The sequence below is a fragment of the Schistocerca piceifrons genome, chromosome 10 (assembly GCF_021461385.2).
Source record: "Schistocerca piceifrons isolate TAMUIC-IGC-003096 chromosome 10, iqSchPice1.1, whole genome shotgun sequence".
In the NCBI taxonomy this organism is placed as follows: Eukaryota; Metazoa; Arthropoda; class Insecta; order Orthoptera; family Acrididae; genus Schistocerca; species Schistocerca piceifrons.
The window spans coordinates 6901716-6921501 of record NC_060147.1 but is presented as its reverse complement, the minus strand read 5'-3'; the positions used below and the strand labels follow the sequence as shown (position 1 = coordinate 6921501).

At 40.7% G+C, this 19786-nt stretch overlaps 1 protein-coding gene across 4 annotated transcripts in view; it reads right to left on the bottom strand.

Annotated features, from left to right (window-relative positions):
• Positions 1–2316: 2316 nt before the first annotated feature.
• The window catches only part of LOC124718639 (methylthioribose-1-phosphate isomerase), a 75191-nt gene continuing 57721 nt past the window's right edge, over positions 2317–19786 (bottom strand). For 3 of the 4 annotated variants that reach the window (XM_047244264.1, XM_047244263.1, XM_047244265.1), the window contains exon 6: positions 2317–8059. In XM_047244264.1, coding sequence (XP_047100220.1) covers positions 7902–8059 — 158 coding nt within the window. In that variant the 3' untranslated portion in view covers positions 2317–7901. The remainder of the gene's footprint in view (positions 8060–19786) is intronic. The other variant, XM_047244266.1, reaches the window with a different exon arrangement.

Genomic DNA, 19786 nt, shown 5'->3' with positions numbered 1-19786 from the left:
TTTGGTTAGAACTGGGTTTCCATCTGAGCTCTTTATATTCATACAAGTGGTTCTCTTTTCTCCAAAGGTCTCTAAGAATTTTCCTGTAGGCTGTATCTATCTTACTCCTAGTGAGATAAGCCTCTACATCCTTACATTTGTCCTCTAGCCATCCCTGCTTAACCATTTTGCACCTCCTGTTGATCTCATTTTTGAGACGTTTGTATTCCTTTTTGCCTGCTTCACTTACTGCATCTTTACATTTTCTCCTTTCATCAATTAAATTCAATATTTCTTCTGTTACCCGATCCTCTGCTGCCTTCACTACTTCATCCCTCAAAGCTACCTATTCTTCTTCTACTGTATTTTTTCCCCCAATCTTGTCAATTGTTCCCTTATGCTCTCCCTGAAACTCTGTACAACCTCTGGTTCTTTCAGTTTATCCAGGTCCCATCTCCTTAAATTTCCACCCTTTTGCAGTTTCTTCAGTTTTAGTCTACAGTTCATAGCCAATAGATTGTGGTCAGAGTCCACATCTGCCCCTGGAAATGTTCTACAATTTAAAACCTGGTTCCTAAATCTCTGTCTTACCATTATATAATCTATCTGATACCTTTTAGTATCTCCAGGATTCTTCCATGTAAACAACCTTCTTTTATGATTCTTGAACCAAGTGTTAGCTATGATTAAGTTATGCTCTGTGCAAAATTCTACCAGATGGCTTCCTCTTTCATTTCTTAGCCCCAATCCATATTCACCTACTATGTTTCCTTCTCTCTCTTTCCCTACTCTCAAATTCCAGTCACCCATGACTATTAAATTTTCGTCTCCCTTCACTACCTGAATAATTTCTTTTATCTCATCATACATAGGATAGATTAAGGGCTATAAATAGATTACAGGATAGTCGAAGATTTGAAGGGAGTTCAGTGTAGGAAAACTAATGTGGAAGTAACGCCGAACCCAACTCGGGAACTGGCGGACATCACTCCGCCCGTTGACACAGAACGTCAACATCCCTGGGGGTTTTGTACATATTGTTTTATACCCTTAACATTATACATTCCCTTTTCCTCTCCCGTCACAGGATCTACTAAATATAGGGTTTTTTGGTGTACTATTGCTTGAAGACGATAAGGTCCTACGTATTTCAGAAAAGATGTGAGTTTCTTTTTGGGGCCGGCCACGGTGGCTGTGCGGTTCTGGCGCTGCAGTCCAGAACCGCGGGACTGCTACGGTCGTATGTTCGAATCCTGCCTCGGGCATGGGTGTGTGTGATGTCCTTAGGTTAGTTAGGTTAAAGTAGTTCTCAGTTCTAGGGGACTTATGACCTAAGATGTTGAGTCCCATAGTGCTCAGAGCCATTTAAACCATTTTTTTTCTTTTTGGGAAACTGTGCCTTTCTCTAGTTTCTTCTGCATAAGCTTGAATTCTTTCCTCCAAGTTTCTAAGTCTTTCTTGGTGTTATCTAAATCGGAAGTTACTCTAGGCGAAGAGATATCAACACTTAGTTTCTCTTCAACCTTTTGTCCTATTAATTCTTCTACTTGTTCTTCTAAGCCATTCAAATTTATAAGCTCTGCAGTCATTAAATTTTCTTTGAAGCTCTGTTCTACGGTTTCCACCCATGATTTGACCCTCGAAATTTGCACCTGTACTAGGGGGAGCAACTTATCTTGTTTCTAGACATTGGTTTTTAGCGTAGTTAATTCTCATTCGACCACAACAAATTTAACATTACATACATTCTTCAAAGAGTCATATTTTTCGTTGAATTGTGTTTCCAAATTACTACATTTACAGTCTACATCATATTCTAATTTTTGAACTAACCCTTCTAGATGAGCTTCATTTCTTTCTTCTAAATCCTTAAATAAAATAATTGTCTGTTCACTCAGGGAATCGGACAATTCTTATTTCCATTCTTGCATCTAATTAAGTTAGATTTGCAAAACACAAAACTAGAGGCTCAAGTTAATATTCTAAGTAGAGTTTAATTCTGCCTTCAGTTCGTCCTGTTTTGTGTTCTGCGATTCAAACTGCTCTTTGATAAACCTCATTAATTCACCTAACTCTGGCCCCCGCTTTTCAATCCCCATAGTCCCAACAGGCTCTACTGATTGATGTTCTTTTTCCATTGTGTTTTGTCTCGCCTTTGATCTCGCTTATTCACTCCACCCCCCCCCCCCCCCTCCCCCCGCCCCAACTTGCAGTGCAGATATTCACAATTTACAAAACATAGGGCAATGCGATGCACACTGAGAGACATCCTACAGCAACCATGTTTTAAACTTCTGGAATGATACATGGATAAGGAAAAATAAACACAACAAATCATTAACTGGAGTCTAACTTTTAATAAAATAATTCGGTATATACAATGCCCAAAATAAGGTACATATCAAAATTTATGACCTTGCACTGCAACATTAGCTACCATGCAAAGTAGATAGAACTGAGGAGGACAAATTATTTGTGCACACTGCATTTTCATTCCAGTTCAAATTAATAAATATATATATATTTACATCCTATAAAATGTAGCAGAATGGAACTTTGTCATATTCTGTCCTCTGCTACTGCCCAAGACAGTCTCTCTCTTTTCCTCTGTAACTCAATTTGAGTCACAAATCACATTATGTATACATTAAGTCTCTAAATACGAAGTAACCTAGATACCACAACATGTTAATATCCCTTTTCTGGCTCCTTAATTACCATTGAGAGGTGGTCATTTACAACTACAACCAAATTAATACATAGAACTAAACATACCACACACAATATGTAAGAATAACCAAATAATTTCAGTATTGTATTTTCAGTAATAGGTATCAATTACACCTAATCGCCTATGCAGACACATGTGTAATAAAATATCACTTTCTATACTAATATTTGAGAGAGAGAGAGAGAGAGAGAGAGAGAGAGAGAGAGAGAGAGAGAGAGAGAGAGAGAGAGAGAGAGAGAGAGAGAGAGAGAGAGAGAGAGGGAGGGAGGGAGGGTGGGGGGAGGGGGGGGGGGTGAGAGGTGGGAGAGAGGAGGCAGGGAAGAAGGGGATAAGGAGAGAAAATGTAAAAAAACAAACACCTCTTAAAAATAATGGACATATGTGTATGCTCTCTCTCTCTCTCTCTCTCTCTCTCTCTCTCTCTCTCTCTCTCTCGTATAGATCACTCTTTCTCCATCCAAAGTGTAACAAGTTATTATTATATTTCTTGTCTGCATAGGTATGGATACAAAGCATAGTGCAAACAATATTTCAGGAACTATGCATTAACAAAACTAAAAACCATGTATAATGCAAGAGCTATGATCAGAAAAACTAATGTTATCTTTCTTTAAGTCACATTTTTCACAGATACCTAAAGCAGAAACCCTGAGCTTGCTGCAGCACAAACAGCAAACCAAGTAGTGGAAAATTGAAGCATCAGTATCACCCACATAACACCAACAGAGAACAGAACTACAAATAGTTCATCGTCTTGCTTAAGATATTAATTTGCTAATTTACTTACTCCTAAGTAGTACTGGAGATACAAAAATTTTCCTTTAATAAGTGGAAAAAGAAAACCCTCTTGTAATAATAATACAAATACTTTCTTCTTCTGATATACACTACATGAAATGGAAGAACTGAATCCACATTTTAGAAATATTTATCAGCATGGTGATTGTATTTATGAACAAGTCTCCTGTGAAAGAATTTACACCAAAAATCTCAGTCAGTCAGTCTTTTATTCAATACCACATCTTACTATCATTGAAGTATTTCTCCCTCCCAGTCATTAAATGAAGAGTGTATACAAGGTGACTAGCTTTATAAAGGAAAAATCACATCTGGAAGATGGCAATTGCAATGAAAGGTGTAATGGCAGTGGTAGTACAACCAACACATGAAGAGGATTGGGGGGGGGGGGGGGGGGGGAGAAGAGCCACAATAAAGTAAAAAGGGCAGAGAGAAACACCACATAACACACGCTCCAAGTTTTCTTCAGACTTGTTATCTCCACATGCATCTGCAGGAAAAGTACAATTAGCACAACCCTGCCCAAATGTGTAAACTTACACTTTCTCAACATGTATACATTCTGTGTCTTAGTATACAGCTATAAAATTGAATAATGGTTTAACTTACTGTGTGCTGCGATCAACATCTCATGAAGACAAAAATGGGATCTGAATATGGCACTAATTAAATAACTGGGATACACATGTTTTAAAAAAATGGGAGACTGCCCCCTATGCAGTCAGAGAACAGAAAAATGTTTAATAGTTCCCTAATTTCACCCAGTGCCTTTTTACTCCTTGTGGCTGTTTCACACATTCCAAATATCAGACGAAGTTTACTCAGTTATTTGTTCACAGAATGAAAATTATATAATGGCAGATATTGTCATCGAGCTTCAAAAACTGACCCAATTTTGTTATATATTATTGAAAGTATTATCAAAGGACATACATTAACAGCATGAACACAGACTGGAAAGTAAGTTTACATGGTCAAACATTGACAATGTCCGGAAACTGGGCTTTTTAAGGGACAATATGGCTTAATACAATTTATATACTTACTCTATTATACGTGTGGCTAAGCTAAAATGTAGCAAGGAAAGTGCCTACGACATAACAAAAAAATAGCTGAAGAAACGAATTTTTTAAAAGAAACACTTGTCCTCAAGCATTTGAAACATAGAACCACCTCCTAAATGATGTACTTGAAATAACCAAATAACATAAAATAATAGGGGATGAGGAGGGTGGTGGGGGGAGTGGGGGGGAATGGGAGTGTGTTGGTGAGGGATGAAGACATTATACATTAAAATGGGTGATTACTTGCATCATAGCACTCCTGCTACATTTGATGGAATGATGTCATGATCTGGCCACAACCTCTGCTTAGCTTACATACAGACCCTTCATAAACCAGCTCTACAGTGGGTACTGTAGAGAACTGTATTTCTTGTAGCAAGCTGTTAGTTTCTTATTGCAATGCTCTCTAAATGCATCTGCTATACTATGACCTAATGTTTTGCTGGAAGCAGCCAGTCAACTGTGCCATTTTTCCATGAGTTTATCTTCTTCACATGTCTAGTAATTGTCTTTCTAATAATACAAATGTTCAATTTTTCAAAATAAAAAATAACAATGTACTAAGTGCTTCGTATACTCTTGAGATTTCACAAAGCCAGAAACTAGCCTCGGACAAGCTGCTCTGTCTACACAGCTCACGGCTGAGTTGTATGCCAGTGCTTAACTGCAGCATAAACTACTTATTGCTTAGAAATAAGGCACAGAACAAATCTCCAAACATTCTAAACTTCAATCATACAATATGTAACATGAGCTAGTTCACAATTAACCATCAATGAACCATGTAAACAATAAAGTATTTGCTGCCTACAAGAAAATATGTTTATTTTTAAAATCTCTTAGACACACAGTTTTAATAGGCAAGCCTTTTTTTTATTGCTTTTAATACCCCTACTTTGCAAACATATTTGTAAATCTGCCATAAAAAATACAAACACACAACTGACTCTGAGATGGCGTTTGTTACAGAAAAAGCACAGAAGGGCAAACCACAACTCATCCTCCAAAAAAGTAAAAGGTTTTCTATTTGGAATTATTTAGAAACTTCTATCATGCTCACAGAATCAATATGCCATCACACTATTCTTGGAAAGGCAGGATGCTATTTGTATTTCAAGAATAGTCATAAACAATACTCGAAATACGCTACACAAAGCTAACCATTGAAAGAAAAGAAAAAGCAGAAGGAAAGGGAAAAGGTCAGAAAGAAGCAATAAACTGGCATCAGCAATCACATTTGGACAAACACTCAAAGTGATATTACACAGTTATTCTACTTATGACCCGCTAAAAATCATCTACAAATGTTCTATACTGATGCAAGTATTACCGTTAACTGTTAGCTCTTACTTTTATCACATAATGCGTACATTGCAGCATCAACATTCCAGCCAGAGGAATGAATTGTGCAAGGACAAAAATTATGCATAGTGACACTCATTTCATAAACATTATTTTATGACTGCTTGCTTACGAGGGGGGAGGGGCAATACATCAGTTATACTACTGCTAAGCATAAGTTGTTTAAATTCCACAAAAATTTTTTGGTATTAGGACACACATCAACTTGCCCAGAAACTGATTTCTATCACAGGAGCAAGCACGTATGTATGTAATTAAGCATGCATGCATGCACTAGATACCATATACAATTGAAGCAATTTGTCTTCTCCGGTTGGTTGTTTAAACTACAAGTTATTGAGATGAATGTATTTATTTACTTTACATTAGACTTTATATATTCCCTTATTCAATACTCGCAGTGGACACAACTTTAGTCTGAAGAGTCCCTTCTCACGATTTTCTAAAGCCAAAAGTAAAATTCCATTAAAGTCAAATCCATTATTCATTTTTATGTATCACACACTACACACTCAGTAAGGATACGCTGCTTTCCAAAATTTGTTTGGCAGGGAGCAATTTTAATTCTGCAGGTTTGGTTCTTCTGTCATTTCTAAAACCTGGCACGTCTTCTGTTTTCTCCCTGTTCTCCTCTTGCCTCTTACAAATTCCTATGAACTGCAACCTCTTCCCCACCTCATTTCATTCGAACTGATTGTTACTCAGGTAGAGGGCACTTTCTATACTTTTTTATCTACCACTTCTGTGATGACCCAACGACCTCTCCCGAGGACACCGCATCTAAAATAGTTGACTTGTCAATCGCCACCTTCAATCTATCCCACTCCCAGCACATGAAGATGAGACTGCTCAGGATTTTCTATTTCTAAGTATTGAGTTGACACAACCAAGATGAGTATAATCAAATTTAACAGTCCTTGTTCATGCTTAATCACTACAGCTTGTGCTTTATTTCCTTTGAGTATAAGGAATAGTATGTGACTATGTGACTAGACACGTAAATTTCACTTGTCTTTTGCAGCATTTTGTTCTGTTTTTAAAAAGTACAGATATTTCAGGGTTTCCATAAGAAGGCACTTTGTGTAGTTTTTCTTAATTAATAAACCTGACGTATTATCGCTACAAGACAAAATGTGTGCGAATCAGATAATTATGTTTTCACCAAATGAGAGGAGAAAGTTTCAGATAGAGAAGAAAGTTAGACAATTTTAAAATCTCAAGAATCATCTCCCAAAAATTCAGTTACTGTAGTATGACAGACACACGCATCGCATCACATCACATCACAGTTCCTAAACTGCAAAGTGCTGTCAATATCTACAGAAACCTTGCTTCAAAAACTACTTGTTCCTAAAAATGTGTTAAACTCCATATATGCATATCAATAAACTGTGTTAATAGCTATGCGGAAGAATCCTACTGGCACTTACATATGAGACTTTGGGTTCCCAGTACGATAACTCGACTCAATTCAACTGCGAATCATCCATTACCCATCAGTCACCATATCAAGATGAACTATATCAACACCTGAAACACATCTTTATGAACAAATAAGATCTTTGAAATATATTTTTTCATTGTGACCACAAATTAGCACAGCAAAAGTTGAATGCTCTCCCTTTTTTACACCATTCGACAAATGTCTACTTACTATACGATAAGGATCACCCTGGAAAAATTCTGCACCTAATACTGAATCAACAATCCATCAATCCCAGCTTAGCAACAGTAGTGTGCTGAGAAACACTACAATAATATGGTTGTAAAAATAACAGAAAATAAAGGTATGAGATAAAGGTAAAAGTATCTGAGCTGTGGTTTACAGCACTGCTTACAAAATGTGTTCACAATTTCATAAAATTGACATAACAAGGGTCCTCAGCAGAACAAGTAAATCAAGTACGGCAGACGAGCTGCGCCGACGAGTGTCCCACCCGGCGAGACCGCGGCAGGACCGAGCGGCGCTAGGACGGGATGTCACCGACGAGCATTCCGTTGGGCTGCCGATCCTCCACCAGCAGTTTCCGCAGCTGACCCGGCTCGACAACCCCGCGCTCCGTCACTATCGCAGTTACGAGTTCCGCAGGGGTCACATCGAATGCCGGATTCCAGCAAGCTATACCTGCCGACAGAAAACGGCTATGCATCTACTTCTGTTATGAATGGTACAGAAAGATTTTTAATAAAACTAGGTGAAATATTGTGGCAGCAATCAGTGACTTAATTTATTTAAAGCCCAGAATTTCTGTCACGGATTAGCACCGCCATTTGCGTAAGCATCTGTGATGCTCGGTTAACAGCTAGAAGTTGTGTAAGAACTATGCAGATGACAAGGAAGACCAACATATCTACATTAAAAGCAAAACGTGTTTGGAAATAATTAATGTGATTGACAACACTGTGCAAGAACATACAGCACCCTCTGTGGGTGGCAGTTAGGTCATACTGTGCCATTAAATCGGTACCAGTTTGACCTCCCTGCAGTGCTAATACAAGTGTTGAGAGCATCTGAGTGAGATGCGCTGTCATCAAATTTTGCACAAAGCTCGGCAAAACCACTACTGTGATGTAATAAATGTCAGAAGGGACTTACTATAGAATAGTCACTATCCAGAGCACAAATGCTCAGAGGATACAAGTCCTTTTTAGCAAGTAGTAGAAACCAAAGCTTGTGTGGGAAGACTTTCCACCTTGAGGACAGGTGACAATGTGGAAAGAGTTAAGTGTCACATGAGGTCAGATTGTTGAATGACAACAACAGTTATTAGCAGCAGCAGCAGCAAAGGATGTAGTGAAACTGTTTCACTCCATGTTTATGTTGTAGGTGCCCCTTTGCAACTGGTTCATGGGTGTCATCTCAGCATACTGCACAAGAATTGCTTGTCATTGCAGATGGACTGTCCATGTCTGACCAGACTGTCTGAGGGGCAGGGAGCAGAGGGCAGGGGGCACGGACCCAGATGATCACTCCTGGTTGCTGGGCCATACGGTGGGTGACTAAGTCTCACTGCTGACGGGGGTATCACCTGATACGCCTTTTCTGGTCACTGTGTCATTCAAAGTGAGACCCATCACTGAAGACAATTCTACTCCAGTCAACGAGTTTCCGACGTGAAGACAAGTGACAGCATATCGGACTGCATATGTGCCAATCCAAACAGGTAACCTACATAAATTAGTATGTTATAAGCCCTAAATTAGTATGTTAGGAGCCCTCAATGATCATATACAGGACACTTGCTGACTGAAGTATAATTGTCTTCGGTGATGAGGCTTGCTTCAAACTGAGTCCCACTGACGAGTGAAGACCTGCCTGGGGATGACCAAAAGAGCAGTGGAATACCAACCTAGCTGTCGCCCACCATACACCCTGACAACCAGAAGCGACGGTCTGGGCCCCTTCGGTCGTCATCCACGGCACCCTAATGGCATGGCATTACGTCGACAACATTCTACACCCAATTTTGTTGCCCTTCATGGCAAGCCATTTTGAGCTTACATTTCAGCAGGATAATGCCTCCCTATATGTTGTGAGAATTTCTACTGCTTGTCTTCGTGCTTGCCAAATCCTATCTCGGTCAGCACGGTCCCATCTCTCTTCCCAATTCAGAATGTTTGGAGCGTTAATGGCAGGGTCCTCCAACCATCTCACGATTTTGACGATCTAATGTGCCAATTACACAGAATTTGGCACTAAATCCTAGAGAACAACATCCGACAAAACTATCAATCGGTGCCGAGCATTATAACTCCTTGCATAAGGTCAAAGGTGGGCCAATACATTACTGGATTGCTCAATTTAAGAAATACTGTCTCTCGTGAATAAATCATCCAATTTTTCTGAAACTGTAATAATTTGTATTTTGTAACACGTACAGCACATCTACCTATTTCTGACCCATTTGGATAATTTCTTCACAATGTGTCTTTTTTGTCTTATGAGTGTATTCTCTTTGAAAGGTCTGGCAGTTACTATAACACAGGTGTTGTGTTTGTAAGTAGCATTGGAAATGTGGAGGTCAATATCCAGGAAGGTTGCATGCTGGGCTACAGAGGAGCCGCGGCAGTAGATGACAGGCCAGGTATTGAGGTCATGCTGAAATGAGGGTGGAGTGTCTTCATCCTCGGTCCATATCATTAAATGAAGGGGCTCAGGAACCAGACAAGGGTTTTGGAATATTGGGTGACTAGGAAGGGTTCCTCTAGACAGCCCAATAACAAGTTGGTGCCCAAGGTCATGCTGCAGATTCTTTTGTATATGTTCCTCTCAAAGATGGAATAATCACTTGTAGGGATATAGTTCACCAGAACATGTCGATCTGAAGACTGTAGAATGTTGGGAGAGGTAATGTTCCATAGTGGCGGGCTGTGTGCACTGGGTGTGGTGGCATTAAGGAGTTCTCACAGAAAAATTCTCACCTCCTGTTTCCTAACAACTCCAACCAATTGCCTGCTGTCTACCTTCCCGTATCGAAGATGTGAACCACTTCACTCCATCTCTCAACCTCACCCACCTGTGAAAGCAGTCATGTCATATACTAACTCTGCTGTACCTGCAGTGCAAATGTATACCACCAACCAGTTACCCACACAAGTGAATAAAGTGATTGGCTAGTGGCCTAGAATACAGGTTGACTACTCTGTGGCGGAACTTCTGAGGACAACATTGTCAATTTCAATACATACTTGACAACCTGTGCCACCTAACAACTACATCCATATCCATACTCCGCAAGCCACTTGACGGTGTGGGGCGGCGGGTACCTTGAGTACCTCTATCGGTTCTCCCTTCTATTCCAGTCTCATATTGTTCGTGGAAAGAAGGATTGTCGGTATGCCTCTGTGTGGGCTCTAAGCTCTCTCGCGAGACATACGTAGGAGGGAGCAATATACTGCTTGACTCCTCGGTGAAGGTACGTTCTCAAAACTTCAACAAAAGCCCGTACTGAGCATCTCTCCTGCAGAGTCTTCCACTGGAGTTTATCTATCATCTCCGTAACGCTTTCGCGATTGCTAAATGATCCTGTAACGAAGCGCGCTGCTCTCCGTTGGATCTTCTCTATCTCCTCCATCAACCCCATCTGGTACGGATCCCACACTGCTGAGCAGTATTCAAGCAGTGGGCGAACAAGCGCACTGTAACCTACTTCCTTTGTTTTCGGATTGCATTTCCTTAGGATTCTTCCAATGAATCTCAGTCTGGCATCTGCTTTACCGATGATCAACTTTATATGATCATTCCATTTTAAATCACTCCTAATGCGTACTCCCAGATAATTTATGGAATTAACTGCTGCTAGTTGCTGACCTGCTATATTGTAGCTAAATGATAAGGGATCTTTCTTTCTATGTATTCGCAGCACATTACACTTGTCTACATTGAGATTCAATTGCCATTCCCTGCACCGTGCGTCAATTCACTGCAGATCCTCCTGCATTTCAGTACAATTTTCCACTGTTACAACCTCTCGATGTACCACAGCATCATCCGCAAAAAGCCTCAATGAACTTCCGATGTCATCCACAAGGACATTTATGTATATTGTGAATCCCTGCCTCTTCTCCTTCCCACCTGTCAACTGATCTTCCCAAGCACTACCTCCCACTCACTGCAACTTCCTTCCCCTCTCATGCCATCCAACACCACCCGTTGTCCCAGTTGAGCTGTAATGTCAGAGTGATATGTCTGTGTGGATGTCTATGTATTTTATAGCTCTGAAGAAGGATTCACTCGAAAACTACCCACAATCTCAGTCTCGATCGCATGTCTAATGACGACTCGGTGCCTCAACTGTATGGCAAGTTACCTTTAGTCCTTCAGTTTTTTTTTTTTCCCCCAAAATTTTTATTACAGAACCTTTCAAACATACAAGATAAGGCTGCCAAATGTTCTATCAGATAATGCATGCACTTTGATACTGTATCTTAACAGTCCACCACGTCAATTTCGTACATTAAATTATAAGTATCTGGAATTCCTATGATTACTGCAGTGCAGTGGCTGAGGCACTGTAATGACAATCAACAGCACAATCAACTGAGAACGAACTCACAAACTGCAATTATCGTTCCACAACAGGTATAGAATATGTCAGAACAAATTACAAGTTTGTTCTTAATTGAATGCGGATGTTGCTTGTCAACATGCAGTCTCAGACAGTACTCTCCATTATTTCATGCCACAGCAAGGCAACAATGAGAGAAAGCAGTGTCTCACCCCATGTGGGACACACGGTAAGATAATACAAGCACAAGGGAGAGTAGACACCAGGGCAAATTGAGATTTGGGTCACTTCTGGCAGTGTGCTCAGATAGCTGAAGTGGTCAAGGCAATTGCTTGCACAAGCAGGAAATCCGTGTTCAAGTCCCGTTCCGGCACAAATTTTCAGTTGTATTGATATATTCTACAAACGATGCAGAACCATAATCGCAATTTGCGAGTTTATTCTTAATTCCTACGATTCTTCAGCGCCCATACTTTCCAAATCTCAGTCTCTGTGAGCTGTTTTTATCTGCTGGTTCAAAAACCATTCTAAGTAGTGTCACTGTACACGAAGCGTTGTGCCTGTTCTTTTGGACATGTAACTGATATGCCTAGATGGGCAATGAATCCACCTCCTTCAGGAATCTCAGAGTTGCGAGCACAGAGAAATGGAGAGGGACTGCAGACAGGTGGCAGCCAGTGGGAATATCGGTCAGCTGTGAGGCGTACCGAGATAGTGCGTGCAGTTGCGATAACAATGTGTCTCGGATGGCGCAGTAGTTAACACACCCGCCTAGTAAGCGGGCATCTCGGGTTCAAAGCCTGGAGCGGTACCCATTTTCGCCCATTGTCACTGATTCTGCATTACGACTCGATGTAGCTAGCATCACTAATCCCTTTCCCTTCTTTCCTTTTCTAGCCCCTCCACACGTTTGTATATGGTGTAACTCTGCTACTGTGTATAATACCCTGAGTTTAGCCAATGAGCTGAAATGTATTCACACATCAGCAATCCAGAACAGCAACAAAGCCCGGAAACAATGCTTCCTTCACTGCGTAACTGCCAAACGGAATTATTGTAAAGGGGACATCTGTCAAAAATTGTTCTTTATTCTTTTTTCTTGCCTTTATCCTGTATCTTCAAGGGGTCGGCATGTTGAGTTTTGGATTTGGCAAAGTTGGTGCCATCCCTGACACCATGTACTGCTCTGGGGACAGAATGTGTGTACCTCAACTGTCTGTAACTAGTGTTATCCCACTTTACAATGTGCAAATGTTTTCTAAATGTTTGTAAACCGTGTAACTGAGGCCCAGTGCAATGAGGGAAATCACCTAAGGGTCAGATCTGTCCTGGCCGTAATACAGGCTGTCATCATTAATCCGCCGGGTGGATTCAATCTGGGGGCCAATGTGTCTCCTCAAATCCCAGAAGCAGCGTGCTAACATGCACGACAGTCTGAGCAGGTCCCAAAAGTAACTCATTACTTTTCTGCAACACATCTCACATAAACTACTGTAGAGAGCATGGCCAAGTGTTTGTTGACCTTTACTACGAAGGACACAAACCTGGTCTGGACGGGATAGATTTAGAATTGAGATCACACATTTTTCACAAAGGACATTGATTTCTTCAAGATAATGTCATAGGAAGATGCTTTTAAATGGTACTGTCCATGCTTATATGGCACATTCCACAAGGGAACAGACCAACACGTATGAGTGACATTTGGTAATTTACATATCTCCAGATCTGACTCCTTCCAACCACCAATCACTTTTGTTTTATCAAGCTTAGGATGTGAGGGAAGAGAAAGACAACATAAATAGAAATTACAAAAAACACTAAGAAACACACACACACACACACACACACACACACACACACACACACAAAAGTTTTTTTTTAGGCACAACAAGCCCTTGCATCATTATTAATCAGCATAGTAGTGTGTGGAACTAGTGATGTGGAATTCTGAGGACAGCGAAGCAGATGTAGGAACCTGGAAAATGAGCACCACCTTTCTTTAACATCTCTACACATTATCAATCTCTTCCTGTGAAGAGATCTGAAGATTCACTTATGCTGATGGCAGTGTTATCACAGGGCAAGAAGTTTCAGATAGGTGAAAAGCAACGGAAGACTTGAAATAAAAAGGCTGTACGTGCCACGATAAGGAATTTTGAGATTTTTTTGTGAAATAGGATCTACATACCGAGCCCAATAACATATAAAAGGCTCAAACTGCCACAAACAAAAATGTAATCAAGAGATGGAGTGTGGTTTAACAGCTACTGATGTTTACATATGGAAGGCTATGTTCTGTGTCCTTACTCCTTAGTGTTAGATAAAATAACAGAGGCAGCAGATGCTCGTAACAGTTTGGGTGGAAGGAAATGACAAATTAAAGGAGACGATACTGTGACAGCAATGAGGACAAAATCTGAAAATGGAGAGAATGAATATGTAAGTTCAAGTAATAAATATATTCCAGTAAAAGCTTGTCCAGCACAGGTTTCATCACTGAATGCTAACCTACACTATAACTGCATTGAATATTCATTCTTGAATTACCAAATGTATTGTTCTAGAATTTGTAAAGGGCATGATATCGCAATCAAGGCAAATAAACCCATTTATCATCAGTAACGTAAATGCATCTGACTTCTTAAATGTTCAGCACAGCAGTGATTGTAATATACATACAGCAAATCTAAGCATTTCCAAAATACAGTGGCTACGGTTGAACAAACATACGTTCATGCGGTTAACACCACGAGAAGCTTAAATGGAACCCAGACCTGAGAAGGTATCCCTATTCTGAGAAAAGGCGCAAAGGTGCAACTACCTGCCCTGGACATTACAAGCAACATATTTGAAGAAGAGAAGATAAGATTTGATTGAAATGATACAGTACTGTCAAATAATGACCCCACACAGTTTTACACAAGCAGCATGAACTTTTACTATCTTTTTGCTGATAATTGAACCACAGTCACTCAAGCTTTTCACTGCTGCTTCTACTACACTTAACTTACAAATAAAACACATTAATAGTGCAATTATGACCATTAATTTACCTAGTATACTCAAAATTCATTTTCCTCAAACTCACGATTTTGGCACTTGGAGCCTTTTTTCCTTCAAGTCTTTGACTGTACACAGGCTCCAACTCCCTCTCTACATACTTATACATACATGTGGCTTTACTACTACTAGTAGTATATGTGTATGTAGTAGTAGTAGTAGTAGTAGCTTTATTCATCCGTAGATCTCTTTTTACAAGGATATAGGACATACCAAAGTATTTACAAATTTAGATCAATTTAAAATAAGCTAATTCATATACACATATATTTACAGACTTCTAGTTAGAGACAATCATTAGATTTACTCCTGGTATACAATACTTTGTTTACAAATAACTTATTAAATAATGTAATACCACACTGTTCACTCATATCTCACTATCAGTCACTGCACACACTATACACACTGTTTCGTAACAAACACACACACACACACACACACACACACACACACACACACACACACACACACACACACGCGCGCGCACACACGCGCGCGCCTTTTTAAATAAGTATATTTTGGCAATTTCTTTAATCTCTTTTGGTAATTTATTGTACAGTTTTATTCCTTGGTAGAAAATGCTGTTTTTGAGTTTTATGTTTATTTTTTCTTGGTAAATGTAAGTTGAGTCTATCTCTTGTTGCATGGTCATGGACAGAGCTGTTGGTGCAGTAATTGCCAATGTTATTTTTGATGTGCGCAACTGACTGGCAAATGTATTCACTTGGAGCAGTTAAAATCCCCAGTGTTCTGATCAGACCTTTACAATGAGCTCAATTAGTGTTTTTGGTCATTATTCTTATGGCTCTTTTCTGGAGTTCGAAAATTATATATATATATATATATATACACACACACACACGAAAGATAATTGCTTTATGATAACAAAGAAACCCTCCATTTGGACTTACCTGCCAAAGTTCTTTCATTATTACTATTTCTTTACTTTCTCAGACGTTAAGTCTGGTTAAAAATGGAAAGTGACGCGGACCTTGATCAAGCGTCACTTCCTTTTAACTGTATGGTATGTGTTATATTGCATTTAGGAACTTTCGGGTAATTGAACATGTATTAATAATTACAGATTTCTGTAGTTGTATATATAAGTTTGGATGTAGCTGTATTGCATTGATGTACTGGTGGATATTGTATGGTATGACTCCTGTAGTTGATAGTATAATTGGTATAATGTCAACTTTATCCTGATGCCACATGTCCTTGACTTCCTCAGCCAGTTGGATGTATCTTTCAATTTTTTCTCCTGTTTTCTTCTGTATATTTGTTGTATTGGGTATGGATATTTCGATTAGTTGTGTTAATTTCTTCTTTTTATTGGTGAGTATGATGTCAGGTTTGTTATGTGGTGTTGTTTTATCTGTTATAATAGTTCTGTTCCAGTATAATTTGAATTCATCATTCTCCAGTACACTTTGTGGTGCATACTTGTATGTGGGAACGTGTTGTTTTATAAGTTTATGTTGTAAGACAAGCTGTTGATGTATTATTTTTGCTACACTGTCATGTCTTCTGGGGTATTCTGTATTTGCTAGTATTGTACATCCGCTTGTGATGTGATCTACTGTTTCTATTTGTTGTTTGCAAAGTCTGCATTTATCTGTTGTGGTATTGGGATCTTTAATAATATGCTTGCTGTAATATCTGGTGTTTATTGTTTGATCCTGTATTGCAATCATGAATCCTTCTTACTTTATTATTTGCTTTTACAGCCTTACTGGACCACTTTAGTCCATCATTTCCTGGTCCTCATCTTCAGTAAGCACATGTTTTGTTCTTTCTTAACTGCCCAGTATCTTTTCACTCGTTCTGATCTTTCTTGCCTTTCCTCATCTGTAAATATCCTTTTCATTATGAGTTGTTTGTCTACTTTTAGTTTAACCCTTTAATTGCTCTGGACGTGTTGACGCACACCTTTGTACCTGCCTGTGTGCTCTGAACGTGTGTACGCCTTAGTGACTCCTCTGTCCTCCTGACATGTTGAGACACGCTGCCGCTTCTTCCCCTGTGGCCTCTGTATGTTCGTGCCGAGTGCCTAGTAGCTGTTCAGCATTCCGCCGGCACAGTTGAAGCCTCTTGAATGTTTGCTGTTGTGTTCTTGTGTTGCAGTTTTCGTCTGTGGTTTTACTGACTGTTGACACCATTAACGTTTTAAAAATAAAATGACACGCCATCATGGTTGTACAGACGAAGAAATCGTTTTAATTTTCACTAGAAGAGACAGTGAGAATAAAATTTTTGACAGTGATGGTAGCTATTATTCTTCAACTGAATCTCGAAGTAACAGTCCTGTGTTGTTTAGGGCAAGATGCAAGTGTTTTGTCATATTTCCTGATATTTTTAACGGAAGAGCTGATGAAATTTGTAGCAAATGAAACCAACAGATTTTTTTTTTTTCTAAACAAAGATGATGTGACTTACCAAACGAAAGCGCTGGCAGGTTGACAGACACACAAACAAACACAAACATACACACAAAATTCAAGCTTTCGCAACAAACGGTTGCTTCATCAGGAAGTTTCTTTGCCTTTACAAATATGTGTGTGTGTGTGTGTGTGTGTGTGTGTGTGTGTGTGTGTGTGTGTGTGCGCATACCCGTCCTTTTTTCCCCCTAAGGTAAGTCTTTCCGCTCCCAGGATTGGAATGACTCCTTACCCTCTCTCTTAAAACCCACATCCTTTCGTCTTTCCCTCTCCTTCCCTCTTTCCTGATGAAGCAACCGTTTGTTGCAAAAGCTTGAATTTTGTGTATGTTTGTGTGTCTATCGACCTGCCAGAGCTTTTGTTTGGTAAGTCTCATCATCTTTGTTTTTATATGAGAAAGAAAATATGCCAGGATCAGAGCATTCTCGTTTGTCCAGATGGAAAGAAACAGGTTTTGAGGAACTGTATTCCTCCGTCACTGTTTGTATGCTAATGGCTCGTGATTTTTGAATTTAGTGAGCAGCCCCTTCTGTTTAGCATGTCGTCCGTCTGCAAGTGCAGCCCACTTCAAACTTTCTATGAGATTTGTAACGCTCTTGCTATTTGCTGAAGATGTAGAGCATATATCATTACCACCAACTTTCAAATCGCACAATGATCACCTTTCAGCTTTGTGACACGAGCCATGGCTAAATGCACCAGTCACAAATCTAAAGACAATGTATTTGTATACATATAGCTGGTAGTTTTTTTGAAGTTTTCACCTCACTTATGAAACTGAAAACGACAAAAAAGACTGCCAGCTATACACGTGCAAAGACGCCGTATTTAGATGTCAACCTCCGCTAATGAAGAGAGGGAAAGCAGTGGTTTGCAAAGAATGTAAACATGAAGCAGGAGAACCTGTGAACAAATAAGCTGCTTTGTAGCCACGTACGGCCAATGTGGAACCGGCAGAGGACAACTGACTCCCTGCGAGAGGCCTGCACAGAAGACTTCCACACATTCATAGTCTCCTTGATGATGTGCAGTTTGTTGTGCGTGCTGTTATGCCATTCCGTCTCCCAAAGCCGGAAAACCCTGCGATGTAAGACAGAACACAGGTCAGCTTCGGAGATGCCTATCTCCGCACGCGGTTTCCATATCGCCTGTTTGGCCAGCCTGTCGGCAAGTTCGTTGCCAGGGATTCCGACGTGTCCTGGGGTCCACACAAACACCAAGGAATGGCAGGACTGTTCCACAGCACAGATGGACTCCTGAATGGACCCTACCAAAGGGTGGCATGGGTAGCACTGGTCGATAGCTTCTAGGCTGCTCAGTGAGTTAGTACACAGGAGAAATGACTCGCCACCGCACGAGTGGATGTACTCAAGAGCACGAGATATGGCCGCCAGCTCCGCAGTGAAAACACTGCAGCCAACTGTCAAAGAGTTCTGCTCAATATGTCCTCTGTGAACATATGCAAAGCCTACATGACCATCAGCCATTGAGCCGTCGGTGTAAATCGCTTCAGACCCCCGGAGCACGTCGAGAATCGAGAGGAAGCGACAGCGGAGAGCAGCGGGGTTAACAGAGTCCTTAGGACCGTGCAATAGGTCCAGACAAAGCTGCGGCCAAGGTGTACACTGTGGAGGTGTATGTGAACAGACCACAAATAGAGGTGGTAAAGGGAAGGACTCCAGTTCGGGGAGAAGGGACCGCACGCGAACCGCAATCTTTAGCCTCGACCTGAGATGTCGATGCGGGAGATGGACTGACGCGGGCGGGAAAAGGAGACGGTAATTCAGATGCTCAGGGGAACTATGAATGTGTGCTGCGTAACTGGCGAGCAGTTATGCACATCTGATCTGCAGTGGAGGGATACCAGCCTCCACCAGTACGCTGGTCACCAGACTCGTCCTAAAAGCTCCTGTCGCTCATCAAACCCCACAGTGGTGGACAGAGAAGAGTAAATGCAACGCTGAAGACGCTGCCGAACCATAAACCACACTCCCATAGTCAATTTGGGATTGGACAAGGGCTCTGCAGCAGCGTACAGCGATCTGCACACCAACTGGTTGCTGCTCAGGCAACAGAGGGCATTGAGGTGCTGCCAGCACTACTGCTTAAGCTGACAAAGATGAGGGAGCCAAGTCAATCGAGCGTCGAATACCAGTCCTAGGAATCGATATGTCTCCACTACAGTGAGTGGATCGTCATTAAGGTAGAGTGCGGGTTCTGGTTGAACAGTACGACGCCGACAGAAGTGCACGACACACGACTTCGCTGCTGAAAACTGGAAGCCGTGGGCTAGAGCCCGTGACTGCGCCTTGTGGATGGCTCCCTGGAGGCTCCGCTCAG